Source organism: Choloepus didactylus, chromosome X (assembly GCF_015220235.1).
Source record: "Choloepus didactylus isolate mChoDid1 chromosome X, mChoDid1.pri, whole genome shotgun sequence".
Taxonomy (NCBI): domain Eukaryota; kingdom Metazoa; phylum Chordata; class Mammalia; order Pilosa; family Megalonychidae; genus Choloepus; species Choloepus didactylus.
The window spans coordinates 117,382,006-117,403,922 of record NC_051334.1 but is presented as its reverse complement, the minus strand read 5'-3'; the positions used below and the strand labels follow the sequence as shown (position 1 = coordinate 117,403,922).

Below are 21,917 nucleotides of genomic sequence, written 5' to 3'. Positions count from 1 at the left end.
CGAATTGAAAGTTGATTATATGTGATCCAATTAGTTTTGATGAGTGGGAGACATTTTACAAAACAAAACTGAAAAACTAAACATGACACACTAAAACTGTCTCCTTGGAAGAGGCTTTAAGAGGCAATGTTCCTCACAAGAGGTTCTGAGTCTGACATTTATCATGACTAAATATAGGATTATAACAAAAAATTTACAAGTGGTATCTCTGGATGATTGACTTATGGTTTTGTTTATCTTCTTCCCAACTTTTCTGCATAAACTAAATATGTACAATGACCTTGTATTACATAAGTAATTATAAAAAGTAATGTATTTTTAATGTTCCTCAGAAACTTTTAAAACATGAAAATGTTTTAAAACATTTTAAAACACAGACACATTTTAAAGACAGACACATTTAAAACATTTTAAAACAGACACAAAAATGTTATTTATTATTTAGTGAAATAATCCAAATAATTAATAATCATATTAGTATATGCATTAAGAATTAAATACATTATTATATTATTAAATATCTACTGTGAGGCCAGTGCTAGAAATTGAACTCCAGTTCAGTTTGACAAAATTAATGTTGTAACAAGGGCACAGGCTCGTATAGAAATGATAATGCCTAATTTGTTATTTTTATAATCATTATAAATTATTAATAATAAATTCATGATAATGCATTAATCTAATAAGACATTTGAAAAGATAAAAAATAGTACCTGTTTAAATACGGGCATACTTTGCTTGTTTAATGTAATCCAATTTTAGAAATGTATTTTGGAAAAGTATATTTACTGCGGAATAAAAGAAGGTAATTTAGATTGTAATATCTGTAAAATGGTAGAGTCACTGCCGGTGTTTCTCTGTGCTAATGTTGTCAAGACTCGAATGCATCAGAATCACTTAGAAGACTGTCAAAAGAGTAGTTTCTGATTCAGGTGTTTCTGAAGGTAGGAGTGGGATGAGAAAGGAGGAGTGGGGGAAATGGGAGTGGCACCCAAGTGTCAGCATTTTTAACATTCTCCCTAGATGATTCTGATGCAGGTAAGGGGTCTGTGTTCCCCTAAACAATAGCATATACAAGCTAAAGTAAAAAAGGATGGTTAGAAACTTTCCTTGCTATGTTCCTTTGAAAATTAAAATCAATACTTTCTGGATACCTAAGGATACTTGTCCCAGGCAACTTAGTTAGGAACAGTCAGTTAGGGACAGTAGAGTTGGTTCCTAACCCCATTATAGTTAATCAGTCAATTGAAATAATTAATAATTAAATATCTACTATGCCAGGCACTATACTAAAAACTGATCTCCAGAATGATTAAGACAAAATCACTGTTTTGAGAAGGCACACATCTGCATAGATATGATAATGCTCAAAGTTTAATAGTGTTTAAAGTCTTACAAGGTAGTTTCACATGTTTCAGGTGGGGATGGGATGGAGATGGCATGTGTTTCAGCTTTGGCATTGTTCCAACGTAATTTACATGACTAAGTCTGCTAAACTGGTTGAGCACACCTGCCAATTTTCTCCTTTGAGAATATTAATGTTAAAGAGTAGAAAGACAGACAAAACAAAGTCTGCAGCCTGTATTTGTGTTTTGGAGTTCCGCAATAGTGCAATTCTGAGCACTCAATGGCATCTGACACCTGGATGTGTCTCCTGAGCTAGACTCCAGTGCATTCATTCACAGCTGAGTTCTTTAAGAAGAGGGCCATGAACATAAAAACTGAAAGCATTATTTTGCTAAGAACCAATTTAAGCCCCCAAACCATGGGAATGGTACACACTTGGAAAAATATGACTCTAAAGTGGGGAGAAGGGCATTCTCCACACTTCTATAGGGGTCAAAGTTGGGGGGGGGTTGACTCACCAGGGACTCCAGAGAAATCAGTGGGGCTTTGTTACTTTGAGGACTCCAACACATCAGCAACTGTAAGCAGAGGGAATAGGACCCAGAAGATAAAGTATGCCCAGCTGACATGGTAGTAATCAGGGCAGCAGGAGACTGCAAATACCAGAGGAATGCCATGGTGGAACCCAGCTATTTGCCTTCTAGACTTGTGAGCACGAGTGTGAATGGCCTTCAACCCTCCCCAATTAATTGATGAGGTCCGGGGTGTTGGTAAATGCTGGGGATCTAGATAGGAGTCAGCTCAACACAGTTCCACACCTCATCTATTCCACTCAGCAGCCCTGTAAGGCAAGCATTGTCTCCAATTTCACAAAAGAGAATACTAACCCTTTGGAAATGTATCTGTGATAATGGAAAGGTTTATTCTGCCAGGTAAAAAGGCTGGAAGAAACTTAAGGTTTACTCTACTTTAAATCTGTTGAACCAGTATTTACACAGAAATGTTCCCCAGCCAACACTCTGGTGTATTTAATTTCAGATTTTTTGGTTTATATGCTATATAGAAGTGTACATGTTTTTAATGAGACAATAATAAATGTATAGATTGCTTTTAAAATTGCTTTATTAACTTTACATCTTTCCATGCAAATGGGTGAAAATCTACTGCTGGTAGAAAACTTAGACTGGGTGCAAAGACAATCTCCAATAAGAAGCTGGTAACACAAGATCCACTGACCCATAGAAATAACATAAAATTCACAGTAAACAGATCAGCAAAGGTATACAAGGAAAATGCAAAGAAAAAACAATCAGTGGGAATCACAGTATTAATCTCAGAAAATGGCAGGAGTCAAGGCATAAGGCAAAATTCATCATGATGGTCATGGTGATTAGAGAGCTCTCCCATAAGGATGCGCAGACAATTCCTCAACTGCAGCTCCCTAAGTTTTCTCCTGATTTCTCTCATTTCCTCCATGAAAATTTCCATATCATCTCCATCTCCATCCATCCCATCATTGATCTGCCTATTGGGTATGGCCCATCGAAAATTAGGGGCAAGTCGACGAGCCTGTCCGCGTCTATTATTTCCTGCAGGTTGCTGGGCTTCGCCCCCTCCTAAAGGGCGGGCTTCCTCTCCATTCTGCATGGCCTGCTCCATTTCTTCGTTTTCCTGGTAGATATTTGCCATGATGAGAATTTTTTTTCTGGTTTTCTTTGAACAAAAGTAGGACAAACGCAAAAACAAAGACTGAATGCTTGGTGCCCTGACCAACAGGACATAGAGCCCTGGATATCAACGGTTTTTTATATTTCATCTTTCCCACCTGAGAGACCTCGCGCGCCCTCTAGGGAGCCACCCGCCCGAGTTCCACCCCACCCCCGACCCCGCTCCCTCTTTTCCCGTCCCTTCCCCCAAGCCCACCATTTTTCCTACAGATCAACCCCAGGCCTCCGCAGGCACCAAAATGGAGGACCCGGGTTGGGGGATAGGGGTTGTTGGGAGGGGAGGGTCTCAGACTGGGCTCGGCTCGGCCCCGCCCCGCCCCGCCCCGCCCCCAACACGGTCCCTCATACGGACCCGGTCCTATCCTGGCAGTCTCCTCCTCCTCCTGATTCTCGTCGCGAGGTACGGCGCCTCGACCCTCGAGCCAGCAGACCTGCAGTTGGCTGGGAAGCGGAAGCGGGAGCGGGAGTTCTGTTGTTGCGGAGCGCTCCGCACGGGCTCGCCACCGCCCGGCCCTTTCCCAGACCCCGGCCCTCCTGGCCGCTCTCGCCCACGTCTCCCGCCTCTACCCTCAGCCACCCTGCCCCCCACTCCCCACGCAGTATTCGCCTTTTTCCGGCAGGGACTCAGCGGCGGGGTTGGGGTGGGGGTTGGGGGTCGGAGGGGGAGGGAGCTGTGATTCTCCCGTTTCTTTTGGTTGCTCTGTTGCCCTCCCTGGAACACCAGCCGCCTCTGCGCCCACACAGGAGCCACCATTTCTGTTCCCCAAAATGCCTGGGTGTCTGTGTGAGAGGGTGGGGGTAGCTGGCCAGGACCCCTGCGCTGTTCCCCCTGTGCCCGCTGCTTGGGTCAGCAGGCGGCTGCCGCAGCGTTGCAGCTCGGGGGCCCCAGGGCCCTTACCTGCCCCGCGTTCCCCGGGCCCGATGCCAGCCCGCCGTGCGCAAGACAGCGTGAGCTGGTACCCAGACGGGAGTGACGACTGCACCGAAAGCGGCGTCACTCTGCGGCTCCCGGTCACGTGAGGGCCGCGCGTCACCGCCGCCCCCCGCCCCCACCCCGGCGGACTGGCAATGTAACAGGACACCCTCCACGTCTTCTACACCCCACCCCCACCACCTGAACAAGCACAGACACTCCTCTCTGCCCCGCTATGCACGTCGCCCCAGCGCACAGCTCCCTGTCAGTTATCCCGGTCCTCTCCTATTGAAGAAGCCACAAGTGGCATCACAGCCCTTTGCCCATCCCACTTCTCTGGTTTCCAGGGAGAGGCTGCATCCCACTCCACCTCCAGGCCTGTGGACTTGGCCTTTTATTTTATTTTGTTAATGTTTGTAGCAGCTTTATTTACATTAGACGAAAACTGGAAACAACTCACGGCCCGTCAATGAATGTATGGTTAAACAAACTGGTACCATGGTACATACCATGGAATACTACTCAGCAATAAAAAAGAAGGAATTATTGATACACAGCAACTTGGATGAATCTCAAGCGAATAATGCCAAGTGAAAAAAAAGTCAATACTAAAAGGTAACGTACTGTATGATTCCATTTATGTAACATTCTTAAAATGAGAAAATTAGAGAAGTGGAGAACAAATTGCTAGGACATGAGGAGGTGAGGGAGAGAGGGAAGTGGGTGTAGCTGAAAAAGGACAATAGGAGGGAACCTTGTGGTGATGGTAATGTTCTATATTTTGACTGTATCAATGTCAGTTTCCTGGTTGTGGTATTGTACTATAGTTATGGAAGATTTTATCACTGGGGGAAACTGGGTAAAGGGTACATGGTATCTCTGTATTATTTCTTACAGCTGCATGTGAATCTACAATTATCTGAAAATTAAAGGTTTAATTTCATTTTTAAAATGACATGAAAAACTAAAATTATATATACACAGGGACACATATACGTATGCAAGTATAGTTTATCTTTATTACCAGGTTTTGCCACACATTCTTAATATTTAATTTTTTTATTACAGAAGTTGTAGGTTTTCAGAAAAATCATGCATAAAATATAGAGTTCCCGTATACCACCCTATTAACTTCTTGCCTTAGTGTGAGTGTGGTACATTTGTTACAATTGATGAAAGAATATTTTTATATTTGTACTATATAACTGTAGTCCATGGTTTATATTAGGTTACATTGTGTTGTATAGTCCTATGTTTTTTTAAAAAATTTTTATTCAGGTAACATATATACAAACTGAAATTTACCCTTTTAACCATATTCAAAGATATAATTCAGTGCTGATAATTACTTTGACAATATTGTGCTATCGTCCACCACAATACATTTCCAAAACTTATCCATCATCCCAAATAGAAATACTGTATAATTTAAGCATAAACACCCCATTCCCTACCCCCACACTGACCCCTGGTAACCTGTATTCTAGAAATGGACTCTTGGAGTTTTCTTGTTCTAGTAGTTTCTTAGCAGTGAGATCATGCAATATTTGCGCTTTTCTATCTGGCTTATTTTGCTCAACATGATGTCTTCAAGGTACACCCATGTTGTTGCATGTCTCGGAATTTTATTCTTTTTTAAGACGAATAGCATTCTATTGTATGTATTTTCCACATTTTGTTTATCCATTCATCAGTTGATGAACATTTGGATTGCTTCCATCTTTTGGCAATGGTGAATAATGCTGTTCTGAGGTATTGGTGGGAAAATATCTGTTCGAGTCCCTGCTTTCAATCCTTTTGGGTACATACAAGGAAGTGAGATTACGGGGTCATGTGGTAAATCTATACATCTCTTTCTGAAGAACTGCCAAATGATCTTCCACAGTGGCTTTTCCATTTTACGTTCCCACCAGCAATGAATGAGTGTTCCTATATCTCTACATCTGTTCCAACACTTGTAATTTGAAATTTTTAAAATATTAGCCATTGTAGTGATCGTGAAATGATTTCTCATTGTGGTTTTGATTTGTATCTCCCTAATGGCTAACCATACTGAGCATCCTTTCATTTGCTTTTGGTCCATTTGTATATCTTCTTTGCAGAAATGTCTACTCAAGTCTTTTGTCCATATTTTAATTGGGTTGTTTGTCCTTTTGTTGTTGAGTTGAAGATTTCTTTACATATTCTGGATATTAAATCCTTATCAGATGTGCAGTTTCCAGCTATTTTCAACCATTATGTAGGTTGTCTTTTTCCCTTCATGGTAAAGTCCTTTGATGCACAAAAGATTTTAATTTTGATGAGGTGCAATTTATCTACTTTTCTTGTGTTACTTGTGCTTTGGGAGAAAACTCTAAGAAGTCATTCCCTAATATGAGTTTCTGAAGAGGCTTCCCAGTGTTTCTTCTAGGACTTTTAGTAGTTCTGCTTTTTATATTTAGGCCATTGATCCATTCTGAGTTGATTTTTGTATATGAGGAGAGGGTGGAGTCCAACTTCATTCTTTTGCAAATGGAGATCCAGTTTTCCCAGCACCATTTGTTCAACAGACTATTCTTGCCCCTTTGGGTGGTCTTTACCATCTTGTCAAAAATCAATTGGCCATAAATGTGCAGGTTGATTTATGACCTTTCAAATTGATTCCATTGGTCTATATGTCTGTCCCTGTGCCAGTATCATGCTGCTCTGGTTACTGTGGCTTTATAATAAGCTTTTAGATCAGGAAGTGTGAGTCCTCTAAGTTTGTTCTTCTTTTTCAAGATGATTTTGCCTATTTGGGGACACATACTGTTTTATATAAATTTGATGATTGTACTTTCCATTTCTGCAAAGAAGGCTCATGGAATTTTGATTCGGAGTGCTTTAAATCTGTAAATTGCTTTGGGTAGAATTGACATCTTAACAATATTTGGTCTTCCAATCCATGAACAAGGAATGTCCTTCCATTTCTTTAGATCTTCTTTTATTCCTTTTAGCAGTGTTCTGTAGTTTTCTGTGTTTAAGAGCTTTACATACTTTGTTAGATTTATTTCTACATATTTGATTCTTTTAGTTGCTATTTTAAATAGAATTTTGTTCTTTATTTCTTCTTCTGACTGTTCATTACTAGTTTATAGAAACATGACAAATTTTTGAGTATTGATTTTGTACCCTACCACTTTGCTGAATTCATTTACTAGTTCTAGTAGCATTATTTTGGATTCTTCAGATCTTTCTATATATAGGTTCATGTCATCTGCAGAGGGAAAGTTTCACTTCTTCCTTTCCAGTTTGGATGCCTTTAGTTATTTCTCTTGCCTAATTGCTGTAGCAAGAACTTCCAGTACAGTGTTGAATAACAATGGTGACAGAGGGCATCCTTGTCTTGATCCTACTCTTATAGGGAAACTTTCATTATTTCACCATTGAGTAGGATGTTGGCAGTGGGTTTTTTATATATACCCTTTATCATGTTGAGGAAATTTCCTTCTATTCCTAGTCTTCTAAGTGTTTTTATCTAGAAGCGGTGCTGGATTTTGTCAAATGCCTTTTTTGCATCAATTGTGATGATCATGTAGTTTTTTCCTTTGTTCTGTTTATGTGGTGTTTTGCATTAATTGATTTTCTTATGTTGAACAGCCCTTGAATACCTAGGATAAATCCCACTTGATCAAGGTATATAATCCTTTTTTTAAAAAAGTCAATTTTATTGAGATATATTCATATACCATATAGTCATCCACAGTGTACAATTAGTTGTTCACATTACCATTATATACTTTGCATTCATTGCCAAATCAATTTTTGCACATTTTCATTACCACACACAAAAAAGAATAAGAATAAAAGTTAAAGCAAAAAGAACACCCTCCTATTATTCATTTACTTTTTATTCTCATTTTTCTATTCATCTGTCCATACACTGTATAAAGGGAGTGGGAGCCACAAGGTTTTCACAATCACATGGTCACACAGGGTAAGCTATATAGTTATACAACTGTCTTCAAGAATAAAGCCTACTGGGTTGCAGTTCAACAGTTTCAGGTATTTCATTCTAGCTATTCCAATACACTAAAAACTAAAAAGGGATATCTATATAATGCATAAGAATAACCTCCAGAATGACCTCTCAACTCTGTTTGAGATCTCTCAGTCACTGAAACTTTATTTTGTTTCATTTCTCTTCCCCTTTTTGGTCCAAGAAGGTTTTCTCAATCCCATGATGCCAGGGCCAAGCTCACCCTTGCAAGTCATGTCCCATGTTGCCAGGGAGATTTACACCCCTGGGAGTCATGCCCCATATAGTGGGGAGGTCTGTGAGTTTACCTGCAGAATTGGCTTAGAGAGAAAGAGGCCAAGTCTGAGCAACAAAAGAGGTTCTCTGGGGGTGACTCTTAGGCACAGTTATGTGTAGGCTTAGCCTCTCCTTTGCAATAACAAGCTTCATAAGGGCAAGCTCCAAGATCAAGGGCTTAGCCTTCTAAATTGGTAGCCCCCAATGCTTTTGAGAATATCAGTAATTCCCCAGGTGGAGAAATTTAATATTTCCACATTTTCCCGCAGTCCCTCAAGGGGGCTTTGCAAATATATTTTTATTCTCTTCCCAAATTACTCTGGGATGTATAGGGGCTTCACACTAACCTGTACAAACCAACCAGATTTCACTCCCTCATCAACGTTCCATGTAATTATGTTGTTTGAATAAACTGATCTTACAAGTTAAATTATATAGTGAGTTACAAAAAATACAGATTTGGCACCTAATAAACATCTCTCCCTTTGGTCTCACACCGAAGTTGAAGTTTTAAAAACACCGTCAATATCATCCTTTACCCTTTATTCTGATTTTCCTTAGTCCTAACCAAGTCCATTTCGTTCACATCTCTAATCGAAGTCTGATCTCTTTTTCAGCCTCTTTAACATTTGCTGTATGGGGTAATGCTGACATTCATAGCTGCTGGACTCTGGCTCTGAGTGTCAGGTGTCACACAGATACCCAAATTTCCAGGGACCAGCCAGGTTATACACAAAGAACTCAGCATCTCGGAATTTAGAAATAGCCATCACAACTAAGGAATAGATGTAACTGCTGCGAGAGCTTACAATCTAGGAACCTTTACCATAAGCCTTCCCCTGATAACCTTTGCTCCCAGATTCAATTCTCAGAGTTTGCACATTATAGTTAGTCCATATTGGTGAGGCGTTATAATGTTTGTCTTTTCATTTCTGGTTTATTTCACTCAACATACTTTCCTCAGGGTCCATTCACCTAGTTGCGTACCTCACAACTTTATTCCCTCTTGTAGCAGCTCAATATTCCATTGTATGTGTACAACACATTTCTCCATTCAGTTCACCAGTTGATGCACCCTTAGGCCACCTCCATCCATTGCAAATTGTGAATACTGCCACCATAAAAACCAGTGTGTAAATTTCCATTCATGTTCCTGCTCTCAGTTCTTCCAAGTATATACCCAATAACTGAGTTGCAGGACCATATGGCAACCCCATGCTTAGCTTTCTGTGGAACCACCACACTGCCCTCCAGATGGGCTGCACCATTCTACTTCCCAACCAACAGTGATTAAGTACATCCCTTTCTCCACATTTTCTCCAGCACTTGTATCCCTCTGTTTATTTTTTAGATGGTTTTATTCACATCCCGTATAGTCCATCCTAAGTAAACAATCAGTGGTTCCCTGTATAATCATATAGTTATGCATTGACAACCATTATCTATATAAGACCATTTCCATTTCTTCCACAAAGAAAGAGGAAGAGGTGAAAAAAGTAAAAAGAAAAAAGAAAGAGAAAGAAAATGACAACTATAAAGAAAAAAAATTAAAGTTAAATACAATAAAAAAGTCAGACAACAATACCAATGTCAAGAATCCCATACCCCTCCCTTATGTCCCTCTCTTATAGACATTTAGCTCTGGTATATTGCCTTTGTTACAATTAATGGAAGCATATTACAGTGTTACTGTTAACTATAGTCTCCAGTTTGCATTGATTGTATTTTTCCCCAATACCACCCCATTTTTAACACCTTGCAAAGTTGACATTCATTTGTTCTCCCTCATGTAAAAACATATTTGTACATTTAATCACAATCATTGACCACTCTATGCTTCACTAACTTATACAGTCCCAGTCTTTATTTTCTGTCTTTCCTTGCAGTGTCCTACATGCCCCTAACCATCCTCTTTCAACCGTACTCAGTCATTTTTTGTTCAGTGTATTTACATGATTGTGCTACCATCAACCAATATTGTGCTCCAAACCTCTCTTTCCTGTCTTTTCCTATCTGTCTGTAGTGTTCCCTTTAGTATTTCCTGTAGAGCAGGTATCTTGTTCACAAACTCTCTCAGTGTCTGTTTGTCTGAGAATATTTTAAACTCTCCCTCATTTTTGAAGGACAGTTTTGCTGGATATAGAATTCTTGGTTGGCAGTTTTTCTCTTTCAGTAACTTAAATATATCATACCACTGCCTCCTCACCTCCATGGTTTCCACTGAGAAATCCACACATAGTCTTATTGAGCTTCCCTTGTATGTGATGGATCACTTTTCTCTTGCTGCTTCCAGAATTCTCTCTTTGTCTTTGACATTTGATAATCTGATTATTAAGTATCTTGGTGTAGGTCTGCTAGGATCTATTCTGTTTGGGGTATGCTGCACTTCTTGGATCTGTAATTTTTTGTCTTTCATAAGAGATGGGAAATTTTCCGTGACTATTTCCTCTATTATTGTTTCTGCCCCTTTTCCCTTCTCTTCTCCTTCTGGGACACCCATGACACATACATTCATGCACTTCATGTTGTCATTCAGTTCCCCAAAACATTGCTCATATCTCTCCATTCTTTTCCCCATCTGTTCTTTTGTATGTATGGTTTCAGATGTCCTGTCCTCCAGTCCATGAATCTTTTCTTCTGCCTATTCAAATCTGCTGTTGTATGTCTCCATTTTGTTGTTCATCTCTTGATTGTGCCTTTCATTCCCATTAGATCTGCCAATTGTTTTTTCAATCTTTCGAGTTATTCCTTATGTTAGCCCAATGTCTTCTTTATATCCTTCATCTCTTTTGCCATATCTTACCTCAACTAGTTGATTTGATTTTTGATTTAGGAGATTTGTTTGATTAATAACTATTTGTTTCAATTCCTGTATCTCAGTTGAAGTCTAAGTTTGTTCCTTTGACTTGGCCATATTTTCATTTTTCCTAGTGATTTGTAATTTTTTGTTATCTAGCCATCTGGTTTCCTTGATTACCCCAATCAGATTTTCACAGACCAGACGGGCTAAGGTCTCAGGAGGAGGCTGTATTCAGCATCAGGTTTCCCTGAGGGTGAGACCCAGGAGACTGTCACACTTTCCTGTGAGGCCTTTAGACTCTGTGCTTTTCCTATCCTGTCCAGCAGTTGGTGGTTGTCAGCCCACAGTTCCCCACTGGTGTAAAGAGGTGTGGTCCCTTTAATTCTCAGTGGACCCTGTCCTGGCCAGGGGCTAAGGGTGTCATAGGAAGCCCCTTTTCAGAGCTAATTCTAAGCCCCTCAGTTTCACTGGTCTACTGGTTCTCTGTGCCCCTTTTCTTGGGACACAGCTGTTTTCCAGTATTCTGAGCTCATCTGTTGCAAAATGTCTCTGTTTTTTTTTTATTTCTGTATTTTTTTCCCCTCAGCCCTGCCTTGTCTCTGTTGGGAGGAACCTCAGGTTCCCTTTCTGCTTGCTCTGGGTTTTTCTTTGCTTGTAGCTTGTATTTGGTAGTACAGATTTGTTAATTAAAACCGCAGTTGTAGCTTGGTTGAGTTACTTTCCCTTGCTCTAGGTAACCAGCTTCTTTTTTCCACAGGAAGTGTTTCAGCTCAGCCTGTCATGCCAGTGGGGGAGGGGCGCCAGCTCTGCAGTTTGGAGAGCTTTCCTTACAGTTCTGTCAGCTGTTCCACCCATTCCAGGCTGGTGTATGGTGTATGTCTAGTCATGGATGTTCCCCAACAGTTGTCCCAGACTATTTACTAGTTGTTCCTGGCTATTTACTAGGTGCTCTAGGGGACTAACTAAATTCCACACTTCTTTATGCTACCATCTTGCCCCACCCCTTGGTATAATTCTTTTAATGTGCTGTTGAATTCGGCTTCCTAATATTATGTTAAAGATTTTTGCATCTAAATTTATAAGGGATATTGGTCTGTAATATTCTTTTCTTGTGGTATCTTTAACTGTCTTTGGTATGAGGGTGATATTATGGCACGTTTCCTTCTCTTCAATTTTTTTGGAAGAGTTTGAACAGGATTGGTGTTAATTCTTCTTGGAATGTTTGGTACAATTCCCTTGTGAATCCATCTGATCCTAGGCTTTACTTTTACTTCCTTAGGAGGTTTTTGATTACTTAGTCCACTTCTTTACTAGTTATTGATCTGTAGAGATCTTTTATTTCTTCTTGAGTCAGTGTAGGTAATTTTGTATGTTCCTAGGAATTTGTCCATTTCATCTAGGTTATCTAATTTGTTGGTGTATAGTTGTTCATAGTATCCTCTTAAAGTCCTTTTTATTCCTGTGGGATCAGTAGTAATGGCGCCCTTTCATTTATGCTTTTGTTATTTAATGCTGTCTTTTTTTTCTCTGTCTGTCTACCTAAAGGCTTGTTGATTTTATTGAACTTTTCAAAGAACCAACATTTGGTTTTTGTTGATTCTCTCCATTTTTTATTCTCTATTTTATTTATCTCCACTCTAATCTTTGTTGTTTCTCCTGCTACTCACTTTGGGTTTAATTTGCCCTTCTTTTTCTAGATCCTCTGGTTTTGGGTTAGGTCTCTGATTTGAGATCTTTCTTCTTCTTTGATGTAGGCATTTAGAACTGTGCATTTTCCTCTCAGCACTGCCTTTGCTGCATTCCATAGCTTTTGGTATGTTATGTTTTCATTTTCATTCTCCTCAAGTTTTTACTAATTTCCTTTGTGATTTCTTCTTTGACTCATTGGTTGTTTAAGAGTTTATTGTTTAATTGCAACATATTTATAAATTTCCTATTTTTCCCTCTGTTATTGATTTGTAGCTTCATTCCATTGTGGTTGGAGAAGATACATTTGATGATTTCAATATTTTTTAATTTATTGAGACTTTTTTGAGCTAACATTTGGTCTATCCTGGAAAATGATCCATTTTACTCAAAAAGAATATGTATTCTGTTTTTTTCAGTGAAGTGTTCTATATATGTCTGTTAAGTATAGTTGGTTTAGAGTCTCATTCACGTCCTCTATTTCCCTATTGATCTTTTGCTTAGATGTTCAATCCATTGAAAGTAGAGTTTATCCTGTTTGGGTTTTGTTGGGCTTCTTGAATGTGCATATGTATGTCTTTTGTTAAATTTGAGAAGTTTTCTACCATTACTTCTTTGAATATTCCTTTTGCACATTTCTTTTTTCTCCCTCTGTGATGCCCGTAATGTGCATATTTGTATGCCTGATGGGTCCCACAGTTCTCTTAGACAGTGTTAACTCTTTTTAATTCTATTCTTTCTGCTCCTCAGCTCAGCCAGAATCATTTCAATTGTCTTTTCTTCCTGATCACTGATACTTTCTTCTGCCATCTGTACCCCACTGTTGACATCATCTAGGGAGTTTTTCATTTCAGCTATTGTGTTCTTCAATTCCAGTATTTCGGTTCAGTTCCTATTGACAATCTCAAAGAGATTCCCATATTGTTAATTCATTGTTTACTTCATATCTTTTAGTTCTTGCTGTATGTTTTCCTTTATCTCCTTGAGAATATTGAGGATCATTATTTTTAATGTCTTTGTTAAGTCTAAAGTCTGGTCCTCTTCATTGATGCTGTCTGGATTTTTATCTTATTCCTTGGCTAGTCCATTATTTCTTTTCTTCATCTTGCAATCTTTTGTTGCACACTGAACTTTTTATTATTTTTAAATGTTAACAGTAGGATTTAGTTTCTGAGTTGTCTGTTCCTCAAGTTTGTATCTGGATAATGATATGACACAGGTTTTCTTGGCTGCCACGAGCTAATCAAAACAGACAAATCAAAGCAAAACACACCTTTCATAGTTTTTGCAAATTGGCTATGCTTTGGCTGGTGATCTCCTTCAGAGCTTAGCCCTCCTATGGAGAAGGTCAGCTCAAGGCAAATGTAAAGTGCAAGGTCTTCTCTGTTTTATCAGAGCCTGTTTGGAGCCACCACTGAGCCTGCTTATTTTCCTGGCCTTGTGCTTGCTCATGTCCTTAAGAATTCTGGGGTTTATCTTTTACAGGAGTTTGAAATAGACTTTAACCCCCTCTTGGGTACTCTCTTGTGTGACTTAATGCAGGTAGTCCTTTACTCAGGTCACTTTGACTTGTTTCTCACTCTGTCCCAACTGTCTGCCAGCCACTCCCTCTGCCCCCAGGACAAACTCTGGAAGGGTGAGCCTGAGACAGATTACCTGGCTCAGTCCCTCAGACTTCCACCCAGTAGATTGGCATGACATGCATGCACCCCAGTATGTGACAGGGGCCATGCTGCTCCCTCCAGAACAGGGCCAGGAACTCACAATGGGAGTGCAAGCTGGCCCCACCCTGCATTGTAGAGGGGTAGTGGAGAGGCCAGAAAGGGTGCTGGAATCTTCTTCTACGGGTTTTTAAGCTGTGTTTTCTTGATTCAGCACTCCAGTGAATGCAGCCCTTTAACTATTTTCCATAGTTTTGAGGAAGGTCACTGTTGTTAAGTTTCCTCTACCATCTTTGCCCAAGGGGGCTTGGTACAATGGCCACCCTCAGAGCTGGCCCCCAGCAATTTGAAGTATCTCATCTAAAGCAATAATCAGTGAACAGAGCACACAGCCTCAGAATTTGGAGAACTAGGTCTTTATGTCCCACCCTGGTACCAGCACGTTGTACCAGTAGCCAAGTCTGCACTCCCCACTGTTACCCACCATGAGGCTGGGGGGTGGCAGACTGTAGCCACTGCAGAGAGGGTGGAACGTGCTAGTATTTACACAATTTACCAACCTCTTCCTCCTGCCCCTCCCTGGATGCTGGACAGTGTTCCACTGGACTTTGGAGTTTCAAAATAATTGATTCAGACAGTTTCTGCTAGTTCAATAGTTTTAGTGGAGAGACGGATTCCTGGAGTTTCGTATTCTACCATCTTCCCATAATCGTCTCAGGACTTGACCTTTTCTGCTTTGTCTCCTTTACTCCCTGGTTGTGTGCCTCCCCATCCCCCAACATGCATTAGCACAGGAACCAATGTGACCCATGTCCTCAGCAGTCATACCTCTCTAGAACATTTAGACTGAGAGCTCTGTGGGTAAGGAGGAAGGGGTTTGTCAGAAAGAGAAACAAGGAGGTGGAGTTGGCGGTATATATCCTTCCTAATAATTTCTATTTATTTCCTCTTATTAAATAAGCATTCCTCAAAAAATTAAAAATTATAAATTCTCATTTTCAAAAGGAAATGCTTCAACCTGGGAAAGTAAAAAGCCTCACTGATTATTTTCACTTGGAATGCAGAAAGTATTTTCTCAGCTCCATACAACATTGCTTTTTAAAACATACTAGATTTTTTCAAAATTTTATTTTAAATAATAAAAGCAATGTTCTTGAATAAGTTGGTGTTTTCAAAATGATCTGTGAAGTGACTCTTCAGAGAGAAATCTAATTGTCAGGTATTAGCCATTTTATGTAAATTTAATGATGTGTTTGATACCACAGTTACTGGAATAAAGACATCTTTTCTTTTCCTGCCTTCCTTTCCAAACCTTCCAAATTATCTCTACAAATACCTCCTCAGAATAATCTCATAAGTTAAATACATCAAATGCAGACATTTGTCCCCAAACTTTGTAGTGTGAATATTTCAACTACAATATGAGAAATAAGCTGGGTGTGTGATAAAACTAAACTTGAGACTGAAACCTATCCAATGTGTAAAGACTTCTTTCTCATTTTAAAAACTTATCATGTTCATAAAATAGATATTTATTTAGGAAAGCAGCATTATTATAAAAAGAATTATTTAGTAGCTGTTTGCTGTGATAAAGGAACCAAAAGAGTTATATGCAGCACTGAGGCAAGACAGGACAGACCAATACTCACTGCCTCTAGTTTTGGCCCCAAACTTCTATACAATATCCTACCCTGCTACACTAACTGGAACCTTGAAAAACAGAAAAGTATATGCCTAGTATATATACAATTTAAGGTTTTGGAAGTATATATTATGTATAAAAATTATATGTATATGTGTATGTGTGCTTTTTTATATATATATATGAATATTTATGTATAAAAACTCCAATTACCAAATCGCATCCAATAAATATCTTTTTGAGCAATGTTAGTGATTCTGAATTGTCTTATAATTAACAACTCTTCATACTGATAATTCAGTTAGTGATATTGGCTGGTAAGAGGCAGGTTCGGAGCATGAGCTGTGAAATCAGACAGTCCTGGGTTCAAACCTACTCTCTGCTGCTTGCCTGATGCGTGACTTTGGGTCAGCTACTTATCAAGTTATCTTTGCTTCCTCTATGGAACAAAATTGTTAGTAGAATTAAATTATATAATATATACCAAGAACTTACAACAAGTAAAATTTATTGGAAAGTAAAGTTGTCAATAAAAGTTGACATTTATTATTTTTAGAATTATTTCATGGTTTCTACATAAGATTTGAAGAGTAAGCAGAGCTTAATTCTTTCCTTAGCTAGATCCACTTGTCTTAAAAATCCATGAAGGGTCATCACAGTACTATTGATAGAGTTATTGGAAAAATGAAACTGTTTTGTGATTTTCCCCTCAACTAGTTAAGATCCCTCAGTCAACCTGTGGAGATACTGGGTTAGTATTCCATCAAAGGAAGCACATTTTTGCTGAAATATTTCTGCATGTTGCCATGATATAGTTCACATATATTTGGCTGAACCTATTTTCCCCTCATTATACTCTCCTGGGTGAATGCTAGGTTAGGAGACCACCCTGGAAGGCTCTGTGGGTATGGGTATCTCTGTTCCCAAATAGATTGGTTCTCTTTGTGTCTTCCTGATGCTTCATTGCTGTACTTTTATTGTGGTTCATTCTTTTTCTCTAAATTTAAGTTCCTGTTAATAAACTGAAAGTAGGGATTAAGAATGCAGGAAATTTTGTCTGCTCCAGCTTTACTGTAAGTTATGTCCATTCTAACTTTGATGCCAAGATTTAAGCAGAATGGTAGAACAGACATAATGAAATTTTAAGGGTGCCATGGTGAGAGATAATCCATTATGTTAGATCCAGTCTAAAGTAATGGAAGAACCGTGAGGCTGAGGTATGTGAATGTGAAAGGAACATGTATTCAGCCCTCATTATCTTTTGGAGAGTGGGGTATTATTTTTGTAGTTCAGGAACTGCAGATGATATCCTAAGACAGCAAGAGTCCCGTGGTGCTCTCTCCCATTGTTCAGGACTCTGATGGAAAAGAAGCTCTGCCCTGTATGGTCTCTTAAACTGAGAATCTGAGCAAGATTATGGAAGAGCCAAGATAACTCCTTTGGCTCTTTTAGCTTGATGCTTATACTAAAACCATTCTTACTTTCCCCTGGACTTTGGGAAGAGTTTAGAGGAGTTCAGAAAAGTCATGAGTAAAACATTCATGAAGTCTCTTTACCTTGCCTTACTATTGCTATGCTCATGTAATCTCCATTGCAAATACCCATGTGACAAAAGAATTCTAATCCTTTTACACACATTTCAAAGACAAAGAACAAATGCATAAAAGATATTTTAACCCTATGTGAATAAAAAATATATTGCATTATATCTAAATAGCTCATACAAGGCTGAGCCCTCAATCTTGGGGCTTACCCTTATGAAGCTTGTTGCTGCAAAGAAGATGCTAAGCCTACTTAGAACTGTGCCTGAGAGTCACCCCCAGAGAACCTCTTTTGTTGCTCAGATGTGGCCTTTCTCCCTAAGCCAACTCTGCAGGTAAACTCAGTGTCCTTCCCCCTAAGTGGGACATGACTCCTAGGGGTGTAAATCTCCCTGGCAGTGTGGGACGTGACTTCTGGGGATGAGCCTGGACCTGGCATCATGGGATTGAGAAAAACTTCTTGACCAAAAGGGGGAAGAGAGATGAAACAAAATAAAGTTTCAGTGGCTGAGAGATTTCAAATGGAATTGAGTGGACATTCTGGAAGTTATTCTTATGCATTATATAGATATCCCTTTTTAATTTTTAGTGTAGTGGAATAGCGAGAAGGAAATACCTGAAATTGTTGAACTGCAACCCAGTAGCCTTGATGCTTGAACACGATTGTATAAGTATATAGCTTACACTGTGTGACAATGTGATTGTGAAAACCTTGTGGATCATACTCCTTTTATCCAGTGTTTGGACAGATGAGTAGAAAAATGGGGACCTAAATTAAACGAATAATAGGGGTGTATGGGGGATTGGATGTTTCGGGTGTTCTTTTTTACTTTTATTTTTATTATTTTTCTTATGCTCAAAAATTGATTGTGGTGATGAATGCACAACTATATAATGGTACTGTGAGTAACTGATTGTACACTTTGGATGACTGTATGGTATGTTAATATACCTCAATAAAATTGAATTTAAAAAATAAGGAGCTTGTACAAATTAAGAGTAAAAAATGAACATACCAATAGAAAAATGAGCAAAATATGTGAAATAAGTCCTTTATGAAAGACATAAATATGGCCAATAAAATTAAGTATTTATTTATTGCTTTAACAAATAGCAATTGAGCATTTACCATGTGCCAAGCACTGTTTTAAGCACTGGGGATACAGCAAGAAACAGCATAGACAGGGCTCCTCTCCTCAAAGACCTTCATTATAGTAGTTAGATACAAAACAAACAAATGAATAAATAAGATTATTTCAGATAATGATAAGGGCTAAGAAGAAAATAGAACAGAGCATTGTGATAGTGACTGGCTGAAAGCAGCCAGTACATATGCTACTTTAGATTAACCCACTAAAGCCACTTTGAAAAAACTGACTTTTGAATGCAGACCTGAATGATGAGAAAGAGAAGCCATGCTAAGTGTATACTAAGAGTATTCCAGGCAGACGGATTTGTAAGCGTAAAGGACCTAAGGTGAGAAATAACTTAGCACCTTTGAGGAATAGAAAGAAAGCTGGTGTGATTAGAGCATAATGAGCAAAGCCAGGACTATTAGGAGATCAGCTCAGAGACATAGGCAGGAGCAATATCTTGTAGTTGGATCTTTAATTCATGGTAAACAGTTTGATTTTATTTTAAATGTGATGAGAAGCTACTGGAGAGTAATTTTTCTCATTAAAAATCAAAGAGCTTTCAGCAGGCTGGGAACACCCCTACACAGCCCTGCAGCCCAGAACCGCCCCGGGGAGATGGTGCTGACCTGTGACATAGCACAGTTGTCCCTCAGCAGAGGACCTAGGAGTGCACGGTTTGGAAGAAGGACCCACTCACAAGTCCCAGAGACCATACGCCAATACCAAGGACTTGTGGGTCAGTGGCAGAGACAAACTGTGGCAAGACTGAACTGAAGGATTAGACTATTGCAACAGCTTTAAATCTCCAGGAACACCAGGAAGATTTGATTATTAAACCTGACCCCCCATCCCTAACCACTCAGAAACACACCCCATATACAGGGTGGGAAACACCAACTACACACGCAAGCTTGGTGCACCAATTGGACCCCACAAGACTCACACCCCAACTCACCAAAAAGACAAAGTGGGGGAGAACTGGCTTGAGGGGAATAGGTGGCTCGCGGATGCCATCTGCTGGTTAGTTAGAGAAAGTGTACTCCACGAAGCTGTAGAGCTGACAAATTAGAGATAAGGGTTTTAATCAGTCTACATATCATAAAAGAACCCAATCAAGTTAAGCAAATGCCAAGAGGCCAAAAACAACAGAAAATTTTAAAGCATATGAAAAAACCAGATGATATGGATAACCCAAGCCCAAGCACCCAAATCAAAAGATCAGAGGAGACACAGTACTTGGAGCAATTCTTCAAAGAGCTAAAGATGAACAATGAGACCATGGCACAGGATATAAAGGACATGAAGAAGAGCATGGCACAGGATATAAAGGACATGAAGAAGACCCTAGAAGAGCATAAAAAAGAAATTGCAAGAGTAAATAAAAAAAAGTAGATGATTTTATGGAAATAAAAGAAACTGTTGACCAAATTAAAAAGATTGTGGATTCTCCTACCACAAGACTAGAGGAAGCTGAACAGTGAACCAGTGACCTGGAGGACAACAGAACAGAAAATGAAAGAACAAAAGAAAGAATGGGGAAAAAAATCAAAAAATCAAAATGGACTTCAGGGATATGACAGATAAAATAAAACATCCAAATATAAGACTCATTGGTGTCCCAGAAGGGGAAGAGAAGGGTAAAGGTCTAGGAAGGGTATTCAAAGAAATTGTAGGGGAAAATTTCCCAGATCTTCTAAACACCATAAATACACAAATCATAAATGCCCAGTGAACTCAAAATAGAATAAATCCAAATAAACCCACTCCAAGACATATTCTGACCACACTGTCAAATACAGAAGAGAAAGAACAAGTTCTGAAAGCAGCAAGAGAAAAGCAATTCACCACATACAAAGGAAACAGCATAAGATTAAGTAGTGACTACTTAGCAGCCACCATGGAGGTGAGAAGGCTGTGGCATGACATATTTAAAATTCTGAGAGACAAAAATTTCCAACCAAGAATTCTTTATCCAGCAAAGCTCTCTTTCAAATTTGAGGGAGAGCTTAAATTTTTCACAAACAAATGCTGAGAGAATTTGCTAACAAGATACGTGCCCTACATGAGATACTAAAAGGAGCCCTACTGACAGAGAAACAAAGAAAGGGAGAGAGATATGGAGAAAGGTTCGGTACTAAAGAGATTCAGTATGGGTACGTTAAAGGTCATTAACAGAGAGAGGGAAAAAATATATCCGACAAACATAAACCAAAGGATAAGATGGCTAATGCAAGAAATGTCTTCACAGTAATAACATTAAATGTAAATGGATTAAAATCCCCAATTAAAAGATATAGATTGGCAGAATGGATTAAAAAAAATGAACCATCAATATGTTACATACAAGAGACTCATCTTAGACACAGGGGCACAAAGAAATTGAAAGTGAAAGGATGGAAAAAAATGTTTCATGCAAGCTACAGCCAAAAGAAAGAAGGAGTGGCAATATTAATCTCAGATAAAACAGACTTTAAATGCAAGGCTGTTATGAGAGACAAAGAAGGCCACTACATACTAATAAAATGGGCAATTCGACAAGAAGAAATAACAGTCATAAATGTTTATGCACCCAATCAAGGTGCCACAAAATACATGAGACAAACATTGGCAAACCTAAAGGAAGCAATTGATGTTTCCACAATAATTGTGGGAGACTTCAACACATCACTCTCTCCTATAGATAGATCAACAAGACAGAAGACCAATAAGGACATTGAAAACCTAAACAATCTGATAAATGAATTGGATTTAACAGACATATATAGAACATTACATCCCAATTCATCAGGATACACATTCATCTCTAGTGCTCATGGAACTTTCTCCAGAATAGATCATATATTGGGTCATAAAACAAGCCTCAATAAATTTTAAAAAATTGAAATTATTGAAAGCACATTCTCTGGCCACAATGGAATACAATTAGAAGTCAATAACCATCAGAGACTTAGAAAATTCACATATACCTGGAGGTTAAACAACACGTTCCTAAACAATCAGTGGGGTAACGAAGAAATAGCAAGAGATATTGCTAAATATATAGAGACAAATGAAAATGAGAACACAACATACCAAAACCTATGGGATGCAGCAAAAGCGGTACTCTGGGGGAAATTTATAGCATTAAATGCATATATTAAAAAAGAAGAAAGAGCCAAAATCAAAGAACTAATGGATCAACTGAAGAAGCC

The 21,917-nt window shown here is 39.0% G+C and overlaps 1 protein-coding gene across 2 annotated transcripts; it reads right to left on the bottom strand.

Moving 5' to 3' along the window:
* Nucleotides 1–2,447: 2,447 nt before the first annotated feature.
* On the bottom strand, nt 2,448–4,124 carry BEX3 (brain expressed X-linked 3). Of its 2 annotated transcripts, none has more exons than XM_037822492.1 (3): nt 3,973–4,124; nt 3,427–3,515; nt 2,448–3,060 (listed from the first exon to the last, which is right to left on the bottom strand). In XM_037822492.1, the coding sequence occupies exon 3, from the start codon at nt 3,034–3,036 to the stop codon at nt 2,698–2,700; it is 339 nt and encodes a 112-aa protein (XP_037678420.1). In that variant the 5' UTR covers nt 3,037–3,060; nt 3,427–3,515; nt 3,973–4,124; the 3' UTR covers nt 2,448–2,697. The 2 variants fall into 2 exon arrangements, with proteins under 2 accessions (XP_037678420.1, XP_037678421.1); XM_037822493.1 differs by having other exon boundaries at nt 2,448–3,018.
* Between the last annotated feature and the right edge of the window lie 17,793 nt (nt 4,125–21,917).